General features: G+C 39.4%; 3 protein-coding genes across 4 annotated transcripts in view; 2 read left to right on the top strand and 1 right to left on the bottom strand.

The window, feature by feature from the left end:
• Positions 1-9253, bottom strand: part of LOC145765157 (small ribosomal subunit protein eS21-like) — a 53332-nt gene extending 44079 nt beyond the window's left edge. The window contains exon 1 of one of the 2 annotated variants that reach the window (XM_082576934.1): positions 9094-9253. The gene's annotated coding sequence lies outside the window, so the exon portion shown is untranslated. The remainder of the gene's footprint in view (positions 1-9093) is intronic. The other variant, XM_082576933.1, reaches the window with a different exon arrangement.
• LOC145765656 (uncharacterized) lies at positions 366-3171 on the top strand. Its single transcript, XM_082577480.1, has 7 exons — positions 366-544; positions 698-1244; positions 1527-1713; positions 1845-2102; positions 2347-2518; positions 2636-2790; positions 2975-3171. The coding sequence occupies exons 1-7, from the start codon at positions 366-368 to the stop codon at positions 3169-3171; spliced, it is 1695 nt and encodes a 564-aa protein (XP_082433606.1).
• LOC145765156 (P2X purinoceptor 7-like) lies at positions 3767-5033 on the top strand. Its single transcript, XM_082576931.1, has 3 exons — positions 3767-3934; positions 4015-4310; positions 4658-5033. Exons 1-3 carry the CDS (start codon positions 3821-3823, stop codon positions 4833-4835), a joined length of 588 nt encoding a protein of 195 aa, XP_082433057.1. The 5' UTR covers positions 3767-3820; the 3' UTR covers positions 4836-5033.
• Positions 9254-20151: the final 10898 nt, after the last annotated feature.

Genomic DNA, 20151 nt, shown 5'->3' with positions numbered 1-20151 from the left:
GTCTTAATGTGATACATACTTATATAATTTGTATACCAGATTGAAGGTGATTTGGATGTTGATGAAACTGCTACTTTGGCCAGTAAACAATGCAAGCCGCTTGTCATGGTCGAAGTTCAATATGGTTTGACTTCTGCAACTAAATCGTGCCAGACTAACCCTAAATTCGTGCTACCAAACACTCGTGAAACAGGTATATAAACCCATAATCTTTTATATTTGTCGTGTTTGTATGCCCAAAAGTGACAATTGCTTCAGCTAAGCTGGCCTGTGTTATTTCGATTTTTACACAATGTTATTACATTTTTGCAAATGTTAATTATACATTTACTTTTCATAAAGGTGTACAGACATTGCCTGAACCAATGGATATATGCCAGGAAGGTAGTAGCATAACTCCCATTTGGAGCCCAATTAAGGCAATTCCAAACAAATGTTCAACACCAGTCAAACAAAATGCTTGTGCTGAATTCAGCGTTCATGATGTAACTGTCCCTGATAATTATGACTCATCGTGGCACCCATGTGACATCACAACGGAGAGGTAAACTTAGTACATTTTCACTAAAAAGTGCAGTTTTGGGAATTGTTTGGATAAATGTTGTGTAATTCAAGACAAAATGTAACGTGTTTGCAATGGTTTCAATGGAACATCTCTTTGAATTTTATAAGAATATTTCGATTTATACTTATGCAGTGAAGATGTCAATGAAGACATTGTGGAGGAAGAAAAATACATTGTTTGCAAGAGCAAGCTATTTGCACTTTTCTCCACCTGCAAGCGATGCTTCAAACCCACCAAACCGACCATTTCGCCTGGTGTTCCTGGAGGTGCAGCGATTGAAGTAACGCAATTCTGCCACTGCGGTTATATCTACACATGGCAGAACACTCACGCTGAGGGAAAAATATCAAAATTGAACTGGCTTGCATCATGTTTGACTGTTTGTGTGGGAATCGCATTTGCAAAAATGGAACGCTTCATGCAATTGCTAAACATACCATTTGTGAAAGAGCGTTCACATTATCGTTACCAAGCAAATTATGTTCAGCCTATTGTGCACAGCGTATGGTGTGCTGAGCAGAAAAGACTTTTGGAGTTTTTCAAGAATAAGGGTGTGGACAATAGTTTAGTTGTCGGTGGTGATGGTCGTGCTGACTCTCCTGGTCATTGTGCAAAATATGGTACTTATACCTGTATGGAGCTGCAATATAACAAGATTTTTTCCATCTCGTTGGTTCAGGTATACGTTGGATATTTTGAAACTTTTTACATAGATATATTGTAAGTGCTGTATTGTTACTTCTAATTTGTATCTAAAACTGAAAAACGTGCTTTTTCTCTATTATACAATACCATATAGCCATGGTACTGAAACCCCGTAGAAAAGGTTGGAACAAGTGACGGTCACGATCCCCTGCCATAAAAAGTGGGGAATTGACGATCCCCCCATACACCACTGATATGTGGAAAACGTTGAATTGTGCGTTACCGCTCTCCGGCTGAAGTTGATTATGTTTATCAGAGCAATGAAACTGGTGGGAGTCATGCGATGGAATTAGCTGGACTGAAGCGATGTGTGCAGGAAGTGCAGGAAAGCGGTTTGCGTATCAAGCAGATCATCACAGATCGCCATGTACAAATTCGAAAATTCGTAGCAAATGATATGCCTGGAGTCGAGCATTTATTTGATGTGTGGCATATCGCAAAGGGTTGGTATTACATTACTGGCATTACCTGCTTTTCTTCTGTTCGATATCAAACCTTTCACGTGAAACTGCTTTCAGTGTTTGGAGTAGGTTTGCTGCACATCTATGTCATACATTTTTCAAAATACTTCCAGGTGTAAAAAAGAAGCTAAAAGTTCTGAGCCAAAAGAAGGCTACCGTGGAAATACAACCATGGATAAAGAGTATCGTTAACCATCTATACTGGTCTGCCTCATCATCTCACGAACAGCCAAAGGCTATTATATCAGCAAAGTGGTTGTCGGTTCTCCATCATATCCAAAATATTCATGACGGCCATGGCGAGTTGTTCCCTTCATGTGTTCACCCACCTTTAGAACAGTCAGATATTGTTAGAAAAAAGTGGATAACGGGTACGTATGCAAGTTTTGATGATACGATTTAATCATTGACTGGCAGTTTAATGGCAATAGCGACAAGCCATATGCATGTTCTCATTTCAATAAAACGTTGTGACGTAATGATTAGCCTCATGTGCCACTTGTTATGGACCTCCTTGTGTCTGCTTTAAAAATAAATAATAATAATGATGAAATCACAAACTGTACCCTCTTGCTGCATTGCTTCATATCGATATAAGTTTTGTTTGCATTTCAGGTTCGGAAACCATTAAAGCTGTGGGGGGAGTCATAACCAATAACCTGTTGATAAAGGACGTCCAAATGATGAGTACGCTTTATCAAACCAGCAATTTAGAGGCTTTCCACAGTCTGCTTCTGCATTTTGCTCCTAAGTCTCAGTCATATTCATACAAAGGGATGTTGTGTCGGTGAGCATTGAGCAAACAGATCCTATGAGCTGTAATTTTAGTTTTCTTGCTTGTACTCATTTTCTGCCGTAGCGTGTGTGCTGAAATACATTAGCTGTTCGTTTTTTCCCCTTTCAGGCAATATTTAGCTGCTCTCCACTTCAACGAGAATAGCGAGCGTCGTTGGTTGAGTGACGAGAACGGGGAGGCAAAGTTTAAAATAACTTTTCCTCGTCACAAACACAAGCAAAAGGAGCATTCTCTGCGGCCAGTTGTAGCTAAGCCAACGTATGGTGAGGAAAAATAATTATTTGTCAGATCTGCAAAGAAATAGGCTACACCTGGCACGGAATGATGGTGTTCCACTTAATTAAATTTTAGTTTTCAATTAAGTTTTGATAATGAAAATGCTATAGAGGTTGGTTTCATCATTTCAATCGGCACAAACCTAAAGTGTGGTTTTATTTATTTTTTTAGATTACGTCAAAACCATCATGCATTGTGTGGCAAACTCAACCACCGAGGAATTGCATTCTTACAGAAGCCAGATGAGCTCAATTGAACCCCAGCCATTGTCTTCAGAATTTGAAAGGCCGACTGAAGACGCCCTTGTGCAAAGCATGGCCAGATTTAATACCTTTCATAAAACTTCGTCGGCTAGCGTGGCACATTGATAGCGTTTCCAACTCGTAGTCGTGACCTTGTGAATTCGTATCCTGCCAGTCTCGCTTGTTTGCTTGGGCAAGAAACTACGATAATTGCCTCTACCGAGTGATCCATTAGGAGTGATGGGTAGTTTGAAATTACAATAACACTAGTCGTAAAATCAACAACCGAAAACAATGACACCGGCGATACAGTTCGCCTTACCAACCTGGAGGATGAAAATGAATAACTGAAGTAAAAAGAAATCATAGAGAGCGTCCTTACATCTTTCGCATTATACTTCAGACATGGACGCTGCTTTGTCGCTAGCCTATTTACGAATCAATTGCTACCTTGGTTATTTGTATATGTGTTCTTGATTTTATTGCAGACATGTTAATTGTTGGCCTTTTTCAGTTTTGTAATTTTTTGTACGATATTAGTTTTGGCTTGTTGTGGCTTCTTGTTGTATGACAACCTTCCCACCTTGTTAATGTTTAGTGGTACAAAACTCGACAATTGCAGAGAGCATGTTGACTGCAGTACAGCAGTCACTTCTTTCGAATGCTATACAAAAACACTGGAATCGAAACATGCTCTCTGCAATTTTCACATTCTGTTGTGATAACCCTATATTTTTAGGATCATTTGTAGGTACGGTATACTTAGTTTATAAAAATGAACTCTGACTCCGATACAGACGTCAGTTATGAAGATTTTGGTGAACCTGCTCCTTACCTTTTTGAGCCGGAGTATTCAGAAGAAGAAATCTTGCTACGTAATACCATGCAGGTAGATACCATATCCTATCAAACATTTTAAAAATCTATGCCACTGTGACATGTTCAAATAACTGATAGTTTTGTTTGCAGAGTCACCACCAGCCCGATTTGGATCTTCCAAGCAATGATTGGCGTGCTGGAAACTCTAGGTGGTGCGTTTGCCACAAGTGCCAGTCGATGCCCCAGCCCAATGAATGTGCATGTTGCCATGAAGTGCCACAAACGAAAGAACTTTTAAAGAAGGACGCATCTAGTTGTATTACAAATTCGACCGATTTTGAGGCACATTTACATCCTGCAGTTCTGAGGACTTTTTTTATGAGGAGCAGGAAGAACTGGAGAAAACACAATAAACCGAAAGGAGAAAACGGAGACCTATCCAACGAGTAAGGGAACGTTCAAATATTACGTAACGCTTTTTTTCCGAATTTTTGACCCCCCCTCTCCCATGTAACGCCAACGCAACGTTTTTTTCAACCCCCCCCTCCCCCATGTAACGCTTTTTCAATACGAATTCAGCACAAAAAACTACCATTCCGTAGTCGAAAGCGTTACGTAACGTTTTGCTTGAACCCCTCCCCCCCGATGTGACGCTAACGTAACGCTTTGCATACCCCCCCCCCCCCCCTCAATGGCGTTACGTAATATTTGAACGTTCCCTAAGGAAGCTACACTAGGTTAAAAATACGCTAAAGAATGCACACTAAAAGAAGTGATATTATTTCCTTCACAGGCAGTATCGGTTAGTTGCCTACAGGCATGTGTTGGAGTGGATTCTGCAAGGTGATGTTTTGGGAAGCAACAATCGGATTGTGCTGCCGTCATGCATTGTTTGGCGAATCCGCAACAGTTTTCCAGATCCAGATGGCCGTTACACCGGATTTCAATGGCCAACGGAAGGCACATTATGAGAAAGAGAGAACTTTTATTTATTTTTGAATCGTGATGATGAATTAAATATGAATGATGATTCGTACGATTTCTTCATTTTTCACTTGAAGTATAGTTTAGGTTTTGTAGTAACGTATCCAGTACAGTTTTATTAAACTGCAAAAAACAATAGATCTTTGGAAAAAGCAACCGCTTGTACCAACTCCGACTAAACTGTGATCCAGCAATTACATCTAGGAAGCGTTTGTTTCAGCAGTCGCTAAGGACGCCCGCTTAGGATGACGTCATACCACCAAAGTCGTCCCAGAGCAGTGAAATATGGAGTTTCGCCTGTGGTGGCGCTGCGGAGCGGTCATTTGATGTAAATTACGCCCTAACCAGTCGAGCTACGAGGTTAAGATTAAAAACATTCGCTAAGTATAACTCTGCGCTAGGAAATGCTTTAAAAAGTTACTATACTTGGATCCACCTGTCAGGGGCACTTTAACCTAAACTCTAACCCTTTTAAAGTGTTTGAGGAAACTGCGATCAGCAACTTTAGCAAACTCTTAGGATCATTACCGGAAATTTTGAAATGTTTGTGGAAACTGCTGAAAAACGGAAACTGCAATCATCGACTTTATTCTATTTTTTTCTATTCCGGCCTCGAAATTTGTACTTTTTTCTGGCGGTCAAGCATGTCCTACCGGACTGGCCCTTTCAGTGGACATTTGATATCTCAACCGGACATATTTTTTGCATGTAGATTTTGCACAAAATCACACTACAGTATTGTGTAGTCGTGTTTGTAGAAAATTTTCTACAACAGAATAATTCTGCAATGGTTGATGGCTTAATTAATTAACCGACCCTGAAGTATACTGGAGCAGATTGCTTGCAAATAAATCAGTGCGTTAATGACAGTCGTGTAATGACCCAATAAACACAATTGAAAACAACAATCCAAATTTCCTTATTACAAAAGCAACTACGATCACTTATTTCGTGGTTTTCGCGTTATAGAATCGTTGTGCCAACCGATTACTGCGGGCGCGGGGTAGTAAATTTCTAAGTAAAAGTCTAACACCCTCCCTTCTGTGCAGAAATTCTATGTCTATTAGCATCAGCGTGAATAAGGTCGCCACATTTGCCTGAGCACGTGCTGAACCCAGCTGAGAATTGCTTCTCTGTGATGTTTCTTTTTAACAAACGATCAATGTAACGCAATAATCCTCATTGTTAAAATTAGAATACATCATATCCTGCCGAAAAGTTCAGACAACTTTATTTCAAGGCAACATTGCAACTTGGCTTTGAAATGATGTAAAAATGGCTACTTTTGCAATCAGCTTGTTAACCACGCCACTCTAATGTGATCTTTAAAGCAATTGCCTGTACTATTATTGTTTCAGCTCCGTATTTGTTCACGTTAATCAAACAATTGTAACAATTCAAATTTAAAATGTATATATTTTTGCTGCATTAGCTCTATTTTTGTCAAGAATTTTGCGGCGGTAATTTATGACAACCAATGAGTCAGCTTCGGCAGACATTCATGGTCATTCCGGAGGTCATGTCCGCCGGAATTTCGAGGCCTGCTATTGATTTTTTCAGTTTGTTTGTTTGCGGAAACTCCGAACAGCAACTTTGGTTTTTTTCCTCGATCTTTTCAGGGTACAAACTGAGGGTACGAACTGTTCAGGGTACGAACTAGGTTGCACCCGTATCGAACTCATACCCTTGGGGGGATGCACCTAGTTCGTATCCTGAACAGTTCGTACCCTGAAAAGATCGAGATAAAAAATTAAAAAAAGCGGAAGTCGCTGATCGCAGTTTCTGCAAACATTTTTAAATTTTCCCCTGAAAAGATCGAAAGATAGCACAAAGCCAAAGTCGCTGATCGCAGTTTCCGCTAAACCTAACCGTCGCTGATCGCAGTTTCCGCAAACATTTTTCTGCACTTTCCGCTAACTCTAACCATAGACTAACCTATGCTCTAACCCTAACCCTCACTGATCGCAGTTTCCACAAACATTTTTCCGCAGTTTCCGCTTACCCTAACTCCAACCATCAAGTAATCTACCGTATGCTCTTTAACCCTAACCATCGCTGATCGCAGTTTCCGCAAATACTTTTCCGCAGTTTCCGCTAACCCTCGAGTTGTTTGCGGAAACTCCGATCAGCAACTTCGGCTTTGTGCTATTAAACTGCGATCAGCGACTTCGGCTTTTTTTAATTTTTTCTCTTGATCTTTTCAGGGTACGAATTGAGGGTACGAACTGTTCAGGGTACGAACTAGGTTGCACCCCACTTGGGGATACCAGTCCGTGAAAGATCGCACGCGCCACTGACTTAGTTGAATAGGCTAAAACAATTGAATTTAGAAGTTATATTGGTCCTTTTTTCTTCTCTCGCCTTTTGCTTTGAAAGAGAAAAAGAAAAAACAATACGTCATGCCGGTCAAATAGTGTTTTACATTAAAAGACCGGAGTCAGTCAAATATCGTAGCCGCTGCCTATTCATAATCATTCACTGGGAACGACATGCGCATTGACGCTCAAGCTAAACTGCAACGGCCTGCCGCATATGAAGTTTTTTTTTGTGGCTTAAATGATTGCACGTCCCGATGTATAAGGGGGCGACATGGGCAAGGGACGAAATCGTCACCATCTCTTTTACAGCATCAAAAGTCAACAAGTACCATAGGTCCGGTCTCGTACATAATTTAGTACAGTGGCGTAGCCAAGGGGGGGGGGGGGGGTTGAGGGTTACAATCCCCCCCTTTGGCACTCGTGTGACGTCACGATATTGAGAATGATGTCTTCAGTCTAAAAAAAATTGCCTAATTTTAAACAAAATTGCATTAAAAGAGCGAGTTTTGCCAATACCAAACATCTCAGCTAGGAATTAGCAACAGGGTTGGAAAAAATCATGATTTTTTTAAAAAAATCAAAAAAATCGGATTTTTTTGATTTAAATCAGATTTTTTTGATTTAAATCAGATTTTTTTGATTTTTTTTGTATAAAAAAGCGTCGAGTCTACTTGGGGGAAGAGATCATTTTAGTAAGATAGCAGAATTATTTTTAACCCCTTGATTGATTGAAAGGCTTTGCTTTGCAAGTGTTTAATCATTTTTATTATCATATTGTAGGCTAGCCTGTCTATTGCACATATTTTTAAGTAGGTGTGATATGTTGCTTTATACTAAATCATAATGTGCATATCGAGATTGAGGTACGTCTCAGACTGTCATCTCACTACACTAAGATCTTTCCTTACGTTTGAGCACACATTACTTTGCTTTTTTGCTCAACTGATGCATAGCCTACAACCAGACTTTTTGCAAAGAAAGTTTAACTGTGTAATATAATTATGTTACCGACGTACCATACCAAAACAATAAAAGTTCAGATAACACAAAATTGCAGTTTATTTTGCATTGAGAAGTTTGTACATAAATACAACCTTGACAGCTTTTGCAGTGCCCAATCGATTTCGATCTTCTGATTGAACCAGACCAAAAGTGGAAAAAACTCGCTCAAAAACTATGTTTAGTGAACAACACTGTTTGTGAACTGCCAAGTAAACTAAGTTGCCTTTCAAAACATGCATAGCCTATAGCCTTAAGTATTTAAATATAACTTTTGTATTACAGAGAAGCAGAGAAACGTTTGTTGATGTATTTATTTTTATTTTAGCAAATAAAAAATCATTTGATTTTTTTAATTGATTTTTTTGATTTTTATTGCTTGATTTAAATCATTTGATTTAAATCAACCAACCCCGATTAGCAACAGGAAAACATAGAGACTTAGCTTTATTTCCGAAAAATGCCGAAGAAAACATGATCTTATCTTTTTGCTATGCCACCGGACAGCACCATTTCACAGGAATATTTGTACCCACATTTTTGTTGAAAATGCTATTAGAATGCACCAAATTAAAAGTAATTTTTTAAAATTTTCTGGGGGAGGCCCCCCGCCACTGGGTGGTCATAACACCCCCCTTTCTAAATTCCTGGCTACGCTACTAATTTACTACTTATATGTCACCAACTTTGTTTCCAGTAAAAGCAACGTAGACTAAATAGGGGTCAGGCAATTATTAATTTTATTGACAAGTGTGTTACCCTATGAGGATTGACAAAAGCAATTATCGTAGTTTCTAAACAAAACAACAAACTACTGTAATTTACTAGAAACCGCTTTTGTAGAATTAGAAAATATTTTTGTTGTTGTCAAAAATATAACGTTTAGTCTTAAATACCAATTCAAAAATAACAAAACATTATTTCTTACCACAGACACGCGTCTTGACTTGGAATATGCCTTACAAAAAAGAAAGTCGCTTGTTGAACGAGGTCATCTAGTGACTAAAACAAACATGAGGTATTTAATTAGAAAAAGGTGAAATGTAAGGACACAACATCTTGCCCAAAAGGTAGTCGTTTGCGAAAAAAATGTTATTCGATCATTCAAACAACATGGCTTAAGTATTATTGTTGAAACTGGTCTAATTGAAACTGATGTTCTTTATGTGACTTAAACTTTAAACCTATTAGGCTATGTGCAGAGGTGGGCAGTACGCTACTAGCGGCACTACTTTTTTGGTAAAAGTAGCGGTAGCGGCGCTACTTTTTAGTTGGAATAGCGGCTGCAGTAGCGGCGCTATTTGTATTCCAAAGTAGCGGGAGAGGCGCTACTTTTTTTCAGTTGCACTTCCGCTACCCGCTACTTTTTAATTTAACTTGAAAAAAATGCTTGTTTTTTTTGCAATGCTGGCGTGGTCAAGCAGCTATATAATCGGCTTAGTTGCAAAGTTTCGGTCTTTTCTAGCTGGCGTCAACTTCTGCGGCGAATATCTCCGTTTGAAAAAGCCTATCTGCCAGGCTTTAGACATTCTCCAGGGCGAGTCCAGGGCATATTACGGAGTCTTGCTTCCTACCATCACAATTTGCGGGAAGAAGTTGACCGAAATCAGTGATTTTATGACCTGTGAAGAGTTGAAAGTGAAAGTCCTTGAAGGGGTGAAGAAACGATTCAACAAGTGCTTCAACAACATGAAATGCGTTATGGCATCATGTCTTCATCCCTCCTTCAAGACGTCGTGGCTACAATTTCTGCACTACGTTTCCACGGATGATGCTGACGCACTGCGAGAAAAAGTCAAGACAGATGTAATTCGACTGTTGCGGGAGACATCAAGCCAAGTTGATACCGAAAAGAGTGACACCACCAGTCATGACTCCGAGGATGTATTTTTTGGAGTGTTTGCGCCATCCTGTGAAACGTCGGTGCACAGGAAGCAACAATTGTGGACGTCTTTTTTTTCGGACAAGAACCAGTCCTTGAGCTTTTCGAATACCGAGTTAAAACATCTGTTCATTAAATACAACACCCCCATTCCTTCCAGTGCTGCGGTGAAGAGACTTTTCTCTGTTGGAAAAGATGTGCTTAATTGTGAAGCGGGCAGGACTTAGTGACTCTCATTTTGAAATGCTCGTGTTGTAGAAAGATGCGTAACAATAAATTTCCCTTAGAATGTGTTTTCTATAACGACGTTAAAATGACAGCGTAAACGAATGATCATTCGTTTTCAAGGTCATTTTTGCGTCACTATAGGGACTTGAGTGTTTCGTAGTGTCATTTTAGACAAAAGTAGCGGAAGAAGTAGCGGTAGCGCGCGCTATTTTGGCCCGAGTAGCGGTAGCGGGTAGCGCGCTACTTTTGTAAATTGGTAGCGGGTAGTGGTAGCGCGCGCTACTTTGGCCCAAGTAGCGGTAGCGGGTAGCGGGCTACTTTAAAAGTAGCGGGTGCCCACCTCTGGCTATGTGGTAAATTCTGGCCTTACCGGAAACCCAACAGTGATCCAATTTATATCCATGCCCAGTCTAATCACCCCCCTAACATTAAGAAACAAATCCCGACAATGATTAAAAAACGATTGTCCGCCACATCATTTGGCCAGAATAAATTTGATGAAACCGCATCTGTTTATGATCATGCCTTTTTGAAAAGTGGTTTTACAGAGAAAGTTTGCTACAATCCTGCTAATAACTCGCAGATATCTAGAAACAGGTGTCGGAAAATGTTATGGTTTTATTCTTCTTTTCGGCTTATAGGTTGATAGCAACATTAGTAAGAAATTTTTCAGACTCATTTCCATCCACTTTTCGTCCCATCATAGATTGCATAAGATATTCAATCGTAATAGGTTTACTATATAGCTGAGCTATAGGCTAGTTGTAGGCTAGGCTACTCCTAATATTGCAAGTATCATATCCACCCACAATAATTAAATATTGCAGACGAAAAATGAATCATCTCAGCCTGGTTACACTTGCAGAGTGAAATCCGATTGCCCTTTAATGGGCAATAGCCTACTTTCAAAAGCCCGTTAGCCTACTTACAAAGCCACCATTGAAAGCATCCAAAAGGTCCTAAATCATATTGGTTGTTGCGAAATGACTTTTAAAAAACGTTTCTCCAACCACAAATGTAGATAGGTTAACTTTAAACGAAATAGCACAGAACTAGGTTGGTTGGTTTTGAATCTTTATCATCGGACTGACAAAGCCTTGATAGGGTATTCCTGGTAGGCTATTAACCTATTACGTTATGTGCTTCTTAAGAATTTGTAGCGCTAACTCATAGTTTGAGCGCATTCTTGCAATCGGTAGTTTGATACATAGGCTACACACGTAGTTTTACGTCTTATTAACGTTGTGCATCTGCTGCATGCCACAGTGCGTTTGTATTTGGAACAACACTGGGTTTTCTCTTAAACCAACGCGTCTAAGGTTGAATTTCATTAACGTAGCCTATGATTTTTTTTCAGTCATGGAGTCGTGGCATCTTTTAGTCAGTTCACCACACTTTGTTTGCAGTTGTGGTATCAGTTTAGTTGTGGGGTCAGTTTAATTTGTTACGACTTACGAGTCATGATTTAATTCAGTTCACTAAGCAGTAAGTTCTGTTGGTCAGGCGTTTTTCGGTTGCAACTTTTTGAGTTATGCGTTCTAATGGTTTGAAGATTTGTTTTCAGCAATACACTTATAGGCTACATATAACATGTAGACATCCAGACATGATTTTCGGATCACCCCACCAGTGGCGGCTGGTGAGTCCTAGAAATGGGGTGCTGCAGACGGGCGAAAACCAGCTGCGTGTCCACCGAAGGCGAATACAACAGCGGGGGGGGTCTCCCTCAGAAAAATTACATTTGAATTGCTGCATTCTGAGCATATTTTAGCTGTAAATTGTGATAAAAGCTTAAGGTAAAACTTGGCTTAAGTTATTTAAGAGTTTCACAAATGTGTAATATTTTGAATAGGACGATCAACAAACATAGGCTATGTGAATAACAAGTTCTAAATCAGTGTTTCCCAACCTTTTTAATTCACGGACTATCTTTGCAATAGACCAAACTTTTGCGGACTCATGTTACAGCAATCACTAAAGAACTTGTTTTAGCGAAATTTGTTTATTGCTCACATTCTCAAATTTCAATGGGGATCTTAATTGTCCCTGAACTTGCTTCACCAATCAACAGTTCAATGAAATTAGGGGAAAAACTAGTTTTTGTTTTTTGTTTAAAATGAGGTATCCACTCATCCAGTGCAGTATTCGTAAAAAAAGCACAGGGTTTACTACCAGATTTTCCAAAATGATAAATAATACACAACTTGCAAAACACTATTATCAAAATCAAAATTGGACGAAAGGTAGCATACAAAATTGTTTATTTTTCTATGAATAGCCTACATTCCAAATAGCCTGCCGAGAGGAATCTACAGTAGGCCTACAACTTTATCTTTATAACAAATTTGGGATCTAGTAGTTGTCAAGAATCAGTAAAGATAACATAGGCACTCTCTTTGGGAAACCAGAGGCTAGGCTACTCAGGGTAGGAAGTCGTTAGTCAAAAAGCAATGACTATTTCACTATTCGATAGTTCCCAAAAAAAGCAATGACTTTCCGCTATCGATAGGCTACTTAAAAAGCAATGAAAAGCAACTAGGCCTACTAAAAATATTGTATTTTATTGTAGCCTATTTGCGTATTTAACGACCAGCGATTTCAGGTTGTTTTTTGAAAACAAGCAAGTGAATCTAAAAAAACAAACCCAAAACAGGCAAATCAATACAATCAACGAACAAAAACTGGAAAAAAATAGAAAAGGCAAAATCTCATCTAACAAATCGGAACATTTAAAAGAAAGGTGGGTTAAAAATTTTAGCCAAAAATCACTTTCTTTAAGTGAAACACAAGTTTTGCAAAACGGTCTAAATTTTGCTATGTCTCCAAAATCCATCCCAAAACTGGACATTGTGGCAGCAACGGAAAAAGGTTTAAAAGGCATCAGTGACCCATCAGCTACTGATATGGTCAGATCCAAGATCACTCAAATTTTAAAAGCAGCTAAGCCTCCCCCACCCAACTTGACTCCACAGTCCACAACACCAGCAAGCGTTGAAAGCCCTGCGATCCGATGATTCAATCAAGATTGTGAAAGCAGACAAGGGAAATACAACAGTCGTCATGGACAGTAAGAATTATGACTTTAAATTAATGACTCTTTTAAATGACTGTAACACTTACAAAATTTTACCTGTGAAACCTAATCCTGTTGTGAACACAGCCAAGTCAGTTACGAAATTAGTTTGGCGATTAGCCACTGAAGGTAAAATCACCGTGCTTACCTATCGCAGTCTTAAATGTGATAAAGGCGTTACTCCCAGAATTTATGGTTTACCTAAGATTCACAAACCTAACATTCCTCTTCGCCCTATTGTTTCCTTTATTGGCTCACCTACCTACGAATTATCAAAATTTTTGATTGATATATTTTCCCAGCTAGAAAGCTACGTATATTACACGTTGATTTTTGGTTGATTTTAGGTAGTATGGTATCTTAGGTAGAATTCAGGTGTTATTAAGGAGTTTGTGTACACCAACACAAATTCACTTGTTTAAAAAACATTTTTTTAGAGACATATTTTAGCTATCATTTAGTATGACTAGTTTGTAAATATGATTCTAGAAGTTTTATCAGGGATTATTTTTTGAATATAACGCTTGCAAAAATAACACGTGTTTTCCACGTATATTACACGTGTTCAAAATCCTATGATTATTTGACTAATTTTTAAGGTATATAAGGTAAAATCACACCCAGAAGAGGGCATACAAAAGAGAAAAAATGTTTACCCGAGCAGAAGGATGTTTTACTGGAATTTTTTGTATTTTGATTATATGTTGTTTCCACGTGTATTGCACGTTTCCATCTGTTGAAAAGTAACACGTATTTTCCACGTATATTAAACGTGTTGAAGTTCTTTCGTTCATTTGGGCAATTTTTAATCTGTGTTAGGTAAAACTACCTCCCAAGGACGGTATAAACAGAAAGAATTCTCCACTCAAGTGGATTGGTGTCAACCACGCTCCTCCGCATTTTTTAGGATATAAGTTAGATTATGTGTTTTTGTAGGTGTCTTTACACGTTTTTATTACGTTATGTAAAAAGGAAACTTCATGACATTTTTTAGTCGCAAATTAATGTGATCTTTTAACGATAGTTCTTAGTGTAAATTTAAGTGGTCTCGCTTACTGATATTAAACAATTACTTACTAAGGTTTGGTACGGTAGCCACTTTAACAAGTCGAAATTCTGCCACTAAAAATGACTAGAATGAAACCGCCAACCAATCATAAGCCCGGTTTAAGTGACGTAAAAATGACGAAAAGAAGATGATAGAAAGCAAATTATGTGATGGATTTTTTGTCAGCTGGTTGGTTTAGGGGTTTTGTCAGCTGGTTGGCTTTCATTGACGCGGGTTCGATTCCCACCACTGCTATTGCTCTTTTTCTTCTCTAATTCCAAATAAAGTTCAAAACAAGCGTTAACTCTCCGAATGAGTGCTAGAAGGGTCACAATTGGACAGTAGCCTCTTATAACAATATGTGTTATACAAATGTGTTAAATAAATACAAATGTGTTAAATTGTTGATTTCAGATACGGTACGCGGAAATTAGGTAGAATGTGGGTGTAAAAACACGTAAAATCCACCACCAAATATACGTGTAATACACGTGAAATAGTGTCGACACTTATACGTGTATTATACGTGAAAATTAACGTATAATACACGACCCAAGGAACTTAGAATCTACGTGTCAGATACGAGGAAATTAGGTGTAATGCGGGTGTAAAACACGTAAAATCCACCACCAGATATACGTGTAATACACGTGAAATAGTGTCTACACATATGCGTGTAGTATACGTGAAAATTAACGTATAATACACGACCCAAGGTACATAGAATCTACGTGTCAGATACGAGGAAATTAGGTGTAATGCGGGTGTACAACACGTAAAATCCACCACCAAATATACGTGGAAAACACGTGTATTAGTGTTGTCAGATACGAGGAAATTAGGTGTAAAGCGGGCGTAAAACACGTAAAATCCACCACCAAATACACGTGTAATGCACGTGAAATAGTGTCTACACATATGCGTGTATTATACGTGAAAATTAACGTATAATACACGACCCAAGGTACGTAGAATCTACGTGTAATACACGTGAAATTTCTAGCTGGGTTATCTCCACTCTTCGATCATCAATATTGCATAAAAAATTCCACGGAGTTTGTCAAAACAATTAAAGATATTGATGTTAGCCAGGAAGACTGTCTCGTTTCGTTTGATGTTGTAAGACTCTTTACTTCTGTCCCTCTGACAGAAGCCTTGGACCTAATATCCAACCTGTTATTGGCAGACGATTCACTTGTAAATCGTACAAAATTATGTGCAGATGACGTGATTCAAGCTTTAAAAGTATGTTTTCAATCTACCGTTTTTTGTTATAAAGATGTGTTGTAGGTCGCCAAATTTATGGTACGGTACGCCGATGGGCTCTTGCATCTCTCCAGTTGTTGCTAACATCTTCATGGAATTCGTTGAACGCAAAGCCATCAGCACTTTTCACACTCCTCCACAACAGTGTCGGATTAAGGGGGGGGGGCGGACTAGGCTGAAGCCCAGGGCCCCCACTTTTGGGGGGCCCCACCTCAAAGAAAAAAAATCTACTAATTTTTTTAGTTGCACAGCTAGAGATTACTGCTTTAATTCGTATCTCAAACAAGCAAGGGCTGCTCACCCATATGTGCTGCGGTGCTGCAGCACCCCTGCCCAACCTCAGGTATTCAATTTTTCTTCGTTTTTTTAACAAAAAACATATTTATTTGATACTTTCATATCCGAAAATGGTACGGACTACGGGTCAAAGTTATGATAATGCTGCCAATATGAGTGGCAAGTAGGCTATAACGATCTTCAAGCTCTTCTGCGCGAGAAATGTAGTGTAGCTCATTATGTCCCTTGCACAGCACATTCACTTAATTTAATCGGTAGGTAGCCTAAATGTCCTGTAGAAACATGCCGTTCTGCCGCTGAGCTTTTTGAATTGTTGCAAAGCCTTTATTCATGGCTCGTCTCGTCTACTCATCGGCAAGTCCATCGAAAATTCCTAGATGGTTTGCCTGTTTTGAAGACATTATCTGATACAAGATGGTCAGTCAGATATGATGCAGTTCTTTTTCTTCTATCGAGTCTTCTAAAGTTCGTTAGATACCGTACACCACAGATTGACACATTCTTCCGCAACGGAGTTATACACTGACAGGTTCCACCTACTGCACCGACTGGCAATCCGAGGTCAAACAAGAAGGTGATCCGCTGAATAGGCGTAGCCAGGAGGAGAGGCGAAAGGGGCCATGCCCCCCCCCCCAATTTTCCAAGTTTGGATTCTAAAGTTGAGCCCTTTGTTGAAAATATAATAAAGTTTGTAGAAATTTATATCGTTTTCCAAGACATCTGGCTATTAACACCCCCAAGGAGTAGGACTTAATTTTGCAAATCGTAAATCGCGCAAAATTTACGCGATTTACGGAGTATACGGAGTACTAGGAGTATACAGCGGCCCAAACCGAAACCTTCGCTTCCTCCTTATTATAAATCTTTTACCTGTCTTCCTTACATAAGGGGGGTAACCGACGAAATTCAGCGTATCCTCAATGGCATAGGAATAAAGGTTGCGATGAAACCCTATCTTAAAATAGGTAAATACCTTCCCTCGGCTTAAGACCCCATGAAAGAAGGTGAAGTTTCTGGATTGATCTACCAAGTTCCGCGTCATTACTGTGATTTAATCTACATTGGACAGACAAAACGTGATCTTAAATCAAGAATCAACGAGCACCAAAGAGCTATTAAATTTCAACGTCCGGAGCATTCCGCTCTTTGCAAACATTCTATAAATTCAGACCATAAAATTACTTGGACCAACGCTACCATTCTTAAAACTGAAAAGGGTTATACAAAAAAATTGTTTATAGAAAAGTGGTACATAAACCAGAAAGCACAACATGCTCTTAACCAGAAAGATGGTCAGAACTTTCCATCTGTGTACAAAAATTACTTTAACTTTACCTTCACCTTTTCCTTTGCTTAGACTTTAGAGCTTTTTCTCTTTCATTGTAATTGCTAATCCTTTTTTCTATCTTGTCTGATGTCTTTTTAATGTTTCTTGACGGTGACCTTAAAGATAGATAAATTTACGCTGTTGGAAAGTAGCCTACTGGTTTTAGGCATTCACTGTATTCTGTTAAACCTGCAGTCATCTTGTTGCTTGTTTTTAACTCTGATTCTTGCCGCTTTACTTTATTCATTTTATCAGTATGTTTTTGTGTTGTGCTATCGTTGCTGAACAGGTTGTGTTAACCTGTTTTAGCCACCTTGATAAAGTTAGTCGTGCTGACTGACGAAACGTCGGAAATACAAAAAGCTAGTTATCATCTTTAACATCAGGAGGTAACCTAGTAAATAGTAACCAGAAGAACACAAGTTACTTTAATTATCAAATGCCTGGTGAACAGTCTCACTCTGAACATAACAAAACGGCAATAGTAAAAACAAAGGCAGTCAGGTGAGATTGTTTTGTCGTGGAAGTTTTGTTCTCTCTGCGGAGCTAATCAATTTGACAGAATGCTGCTGTTTGTGCCTTCTTTACAATTTATTTCACACATAAAAACTAGCTAACGCGGCTTCTCCTTTCTTTTTCATCTGACGCTGTGTATTCTGTTGCCTACGACCAAGTGAGTTATTGGACGTAGGCTAATCGGACATAAATTTGTTATGACCTTCTAGTTACGAGGCAGCGCCAGCACAGCAATTAAAAATAAATCATACTTAGCCTAATTCTTGGTCTCAAAAATTCATATAGGCCTACTGTATTCATGCTTATACTCAGCCGTGTCATATCACATTCCATACTTTTTACCAGAAACAATCTGTTCCAGCAACTCCTTGTTATTATAAATTGTTTCATGGATCTCACGGCAGCTCAGGTCTAGGTTCACCTTTACTTGTAGCTGGGATTTGACTGTCATTGCACTAAGCTTGATCCTTTTCTTGGTCCACTGCGCAGAAACAAAAGAGAACACTCTTTCCACAAACGCATTGCTGACCGGAAAGGAGAAAATGATACTAACCAGCTTGTAGAGCAGCGGAAAAGAGCTGTTTCCGGTAAAGATCTTCATCCACTTGGCCTCAGGTTCATCCTTGCGGAACACGTCATCTGGAATCTTCTTGAGCAGAGCGTTAACAGCCGAGACCTCATCGAACAGCTCATCTTTCATTGCCATTAATGGATCAACTTGCTTCGTCAACCCCTTGACTTCCTCATACTCGATTGCTTGATCTTTTATCAGGGTCCAGTTGACGTGCATTGGATGCTTCTCAAATCGATACCACTTGTTGATATATTCCAAAGTAATGGTGTAAAACTTCTGGAAGCTTGGTTTGAGAACCTTAGCATGCTCTTCTTCGACTGTTCTTAGTGATTCGTCTGTTGTTGCTCCGAAAAGCCTGAACACTGGCGTTGCAATATTTTGATCTTGAAAGATTTAATTATCTCTGCCAGTTCTGGAAACAATGCAGTTGACTTTTGCAGGAGTAAGCAGTAGTTCATTGAAGAGCAAGAGAAGTCAAATCATGCGACGTGTACAAGTGTTGGGCGCGATAACTCATTTTTCAGTTAAGCGATAACGATAATCGATAAACGAAAAATGCCTAAAGCGATAGCGATAACGATAAATCAAAAAAAAGTTAAGCGATAACGATAAACGATAAGGTTATTGCTGATAATGTCTGATAACGATAATTTTTTTTTCTTGATTAGCGCTGCCCCATCCCATGCAGCACGAACGGTTTTCATCAACATGACGAAAAATCGAACATATATAGCCTAGTCTGTGCGCGACGGGCTACTTGTTCACTTTTCTTTCTTCGGTCTCAGTTTTCAACGCCTTGCAAAATGAAGAGAAACAATAATTGTGCACTTTTGTTTTATTAATTCAGTTTCTTCTCTCTAGTGATAAGCAAAAAAAATAAATAACCGTCCTGTAACTCAACCAACTCAAAACTGATGCATTTTGCTCAACGTAGTCAAAAAAATGAAACGTGTAACTTACAAAAAATGTGAGATCATCTGAAGGCAAGCGCGAGACTAATTTAGTTTCTCGCGCGGGCTTGCGGTGATCGAAGCCAAACGTCACACCAGCCCTCCCCCAGATGAACCATGTGATATCCAAACAAAAATGGTGAATCGACAAAACATATGTAATGTACACAAAAAATAATGCAATATATAAGAAACCGACATTTGAGAATGATTTTTCAACAACACAGAGATCAAAAGAAGCTTCCCCTTCACGGGGTACAGCAAGGGTTGGTACTTTTTTTGGAAATTTCTTTTAAAATTTTTATTAAGTTTGTTAATCCGAATATGTATCCATGATCGGGTCCATCGTGCACGACAGAACTATCCATGTGCTAGTGGGTTGATTTAGCGAAGTCGATCGTTCGGATATCGACTCGAAGAGCGCTGCTGTCTGATTCGACCAGTGTAGGGCGCGTGCGCCCCGAACATCTAAGGGCATCACAGACCTGTTATTGCTCAATCTCGTGCGGCTGAATGCCGCCTGTCCCTCTAAGGGCGCCGGCAATCGTTTCTTTGTGGCGGCGCAGCCGCAACGGCGTCGCAGCCGCAACGGCGTCGCCGGTCAGCGAGCGGCCGGGTATTTATCAGGTCAGAGTTTCGTTCGTTATCGGGGTTTACCAGACAAATTGATCCACCAACTAAGAACGGCCATGCAACTTTCCTGCAGAAAGAGAAAATATTATTCAGGATAACATACAAATAGATTAGGGTTTGTATCTTGACGGCGGTACAACCACGCGGCCAGCACGCGTTTGCACAAAAGCCTGCCAACTATCCTCTTCCCGA

This window comes from Aplidium turbinatum, chromosome 2 (assembly GCF_918807975.1).
Source record: "Aplidium turbinatum chromosome 2, kaAplTurb1.1, whole genome shotgun sequence".
Lineage (NCBI taxonomy): Eukaryota > Metazoa > Chordata > Ascidiacea > Aplousobranchia > Polyclinidae > Aplidium > Aplidium turbinatum.
Note: the sequence above shows the minus strand (reverse complement) of the source record. Positions and strands in the feature narration are given on the sequence as shown.

Excerpts from the sequence above, each read along its gene's own strand:
- LOC145765656 (XM_082577480.1), top strand. The coding sequence starts at position 366 with ATGGATATATGCCAGGAAGGTAGTAGCATAACTCCCATTTGGAGCCCA. Across the intron at positions 545-697 it reads TGTGACATCACAACGGAGAG|TGAAGATGTCAATGAAGACA; the intron begins GTAAACTTAGTA and ends ATACTTATGCAG. Across the intron at positions 2,519-2,635 it reads TACAAAGGGATGTTGTGTCG|GCAATATTTAGCTGCTCTCC; the intron begins GTGAGCATTGAG and ends TTCCCCTTTCAG.
- LOC145765156 (XM_082576931.1), top strand. The coding sequence starts at position 3,821 with ATGAACTCTGACTCCGATACAGACGTCAGTTATGAAGATTTTGGTGAA. Across the intron at positions 3,935-4,014 it reads TGCTACGTAATACCATGCAG|AGTCACCACCAGCCCGATTT; the intron begins GTAGATACCATA and ends TTTTGTTTGCAG. Across the intron at positions 4,311-4,657 it reads AACGGAGACCTATCCAACGA|GCAGTATCGGTTAGTTGCCT; the intron begins GTAAGGGAACGT and ends TTTCCTTCACAG.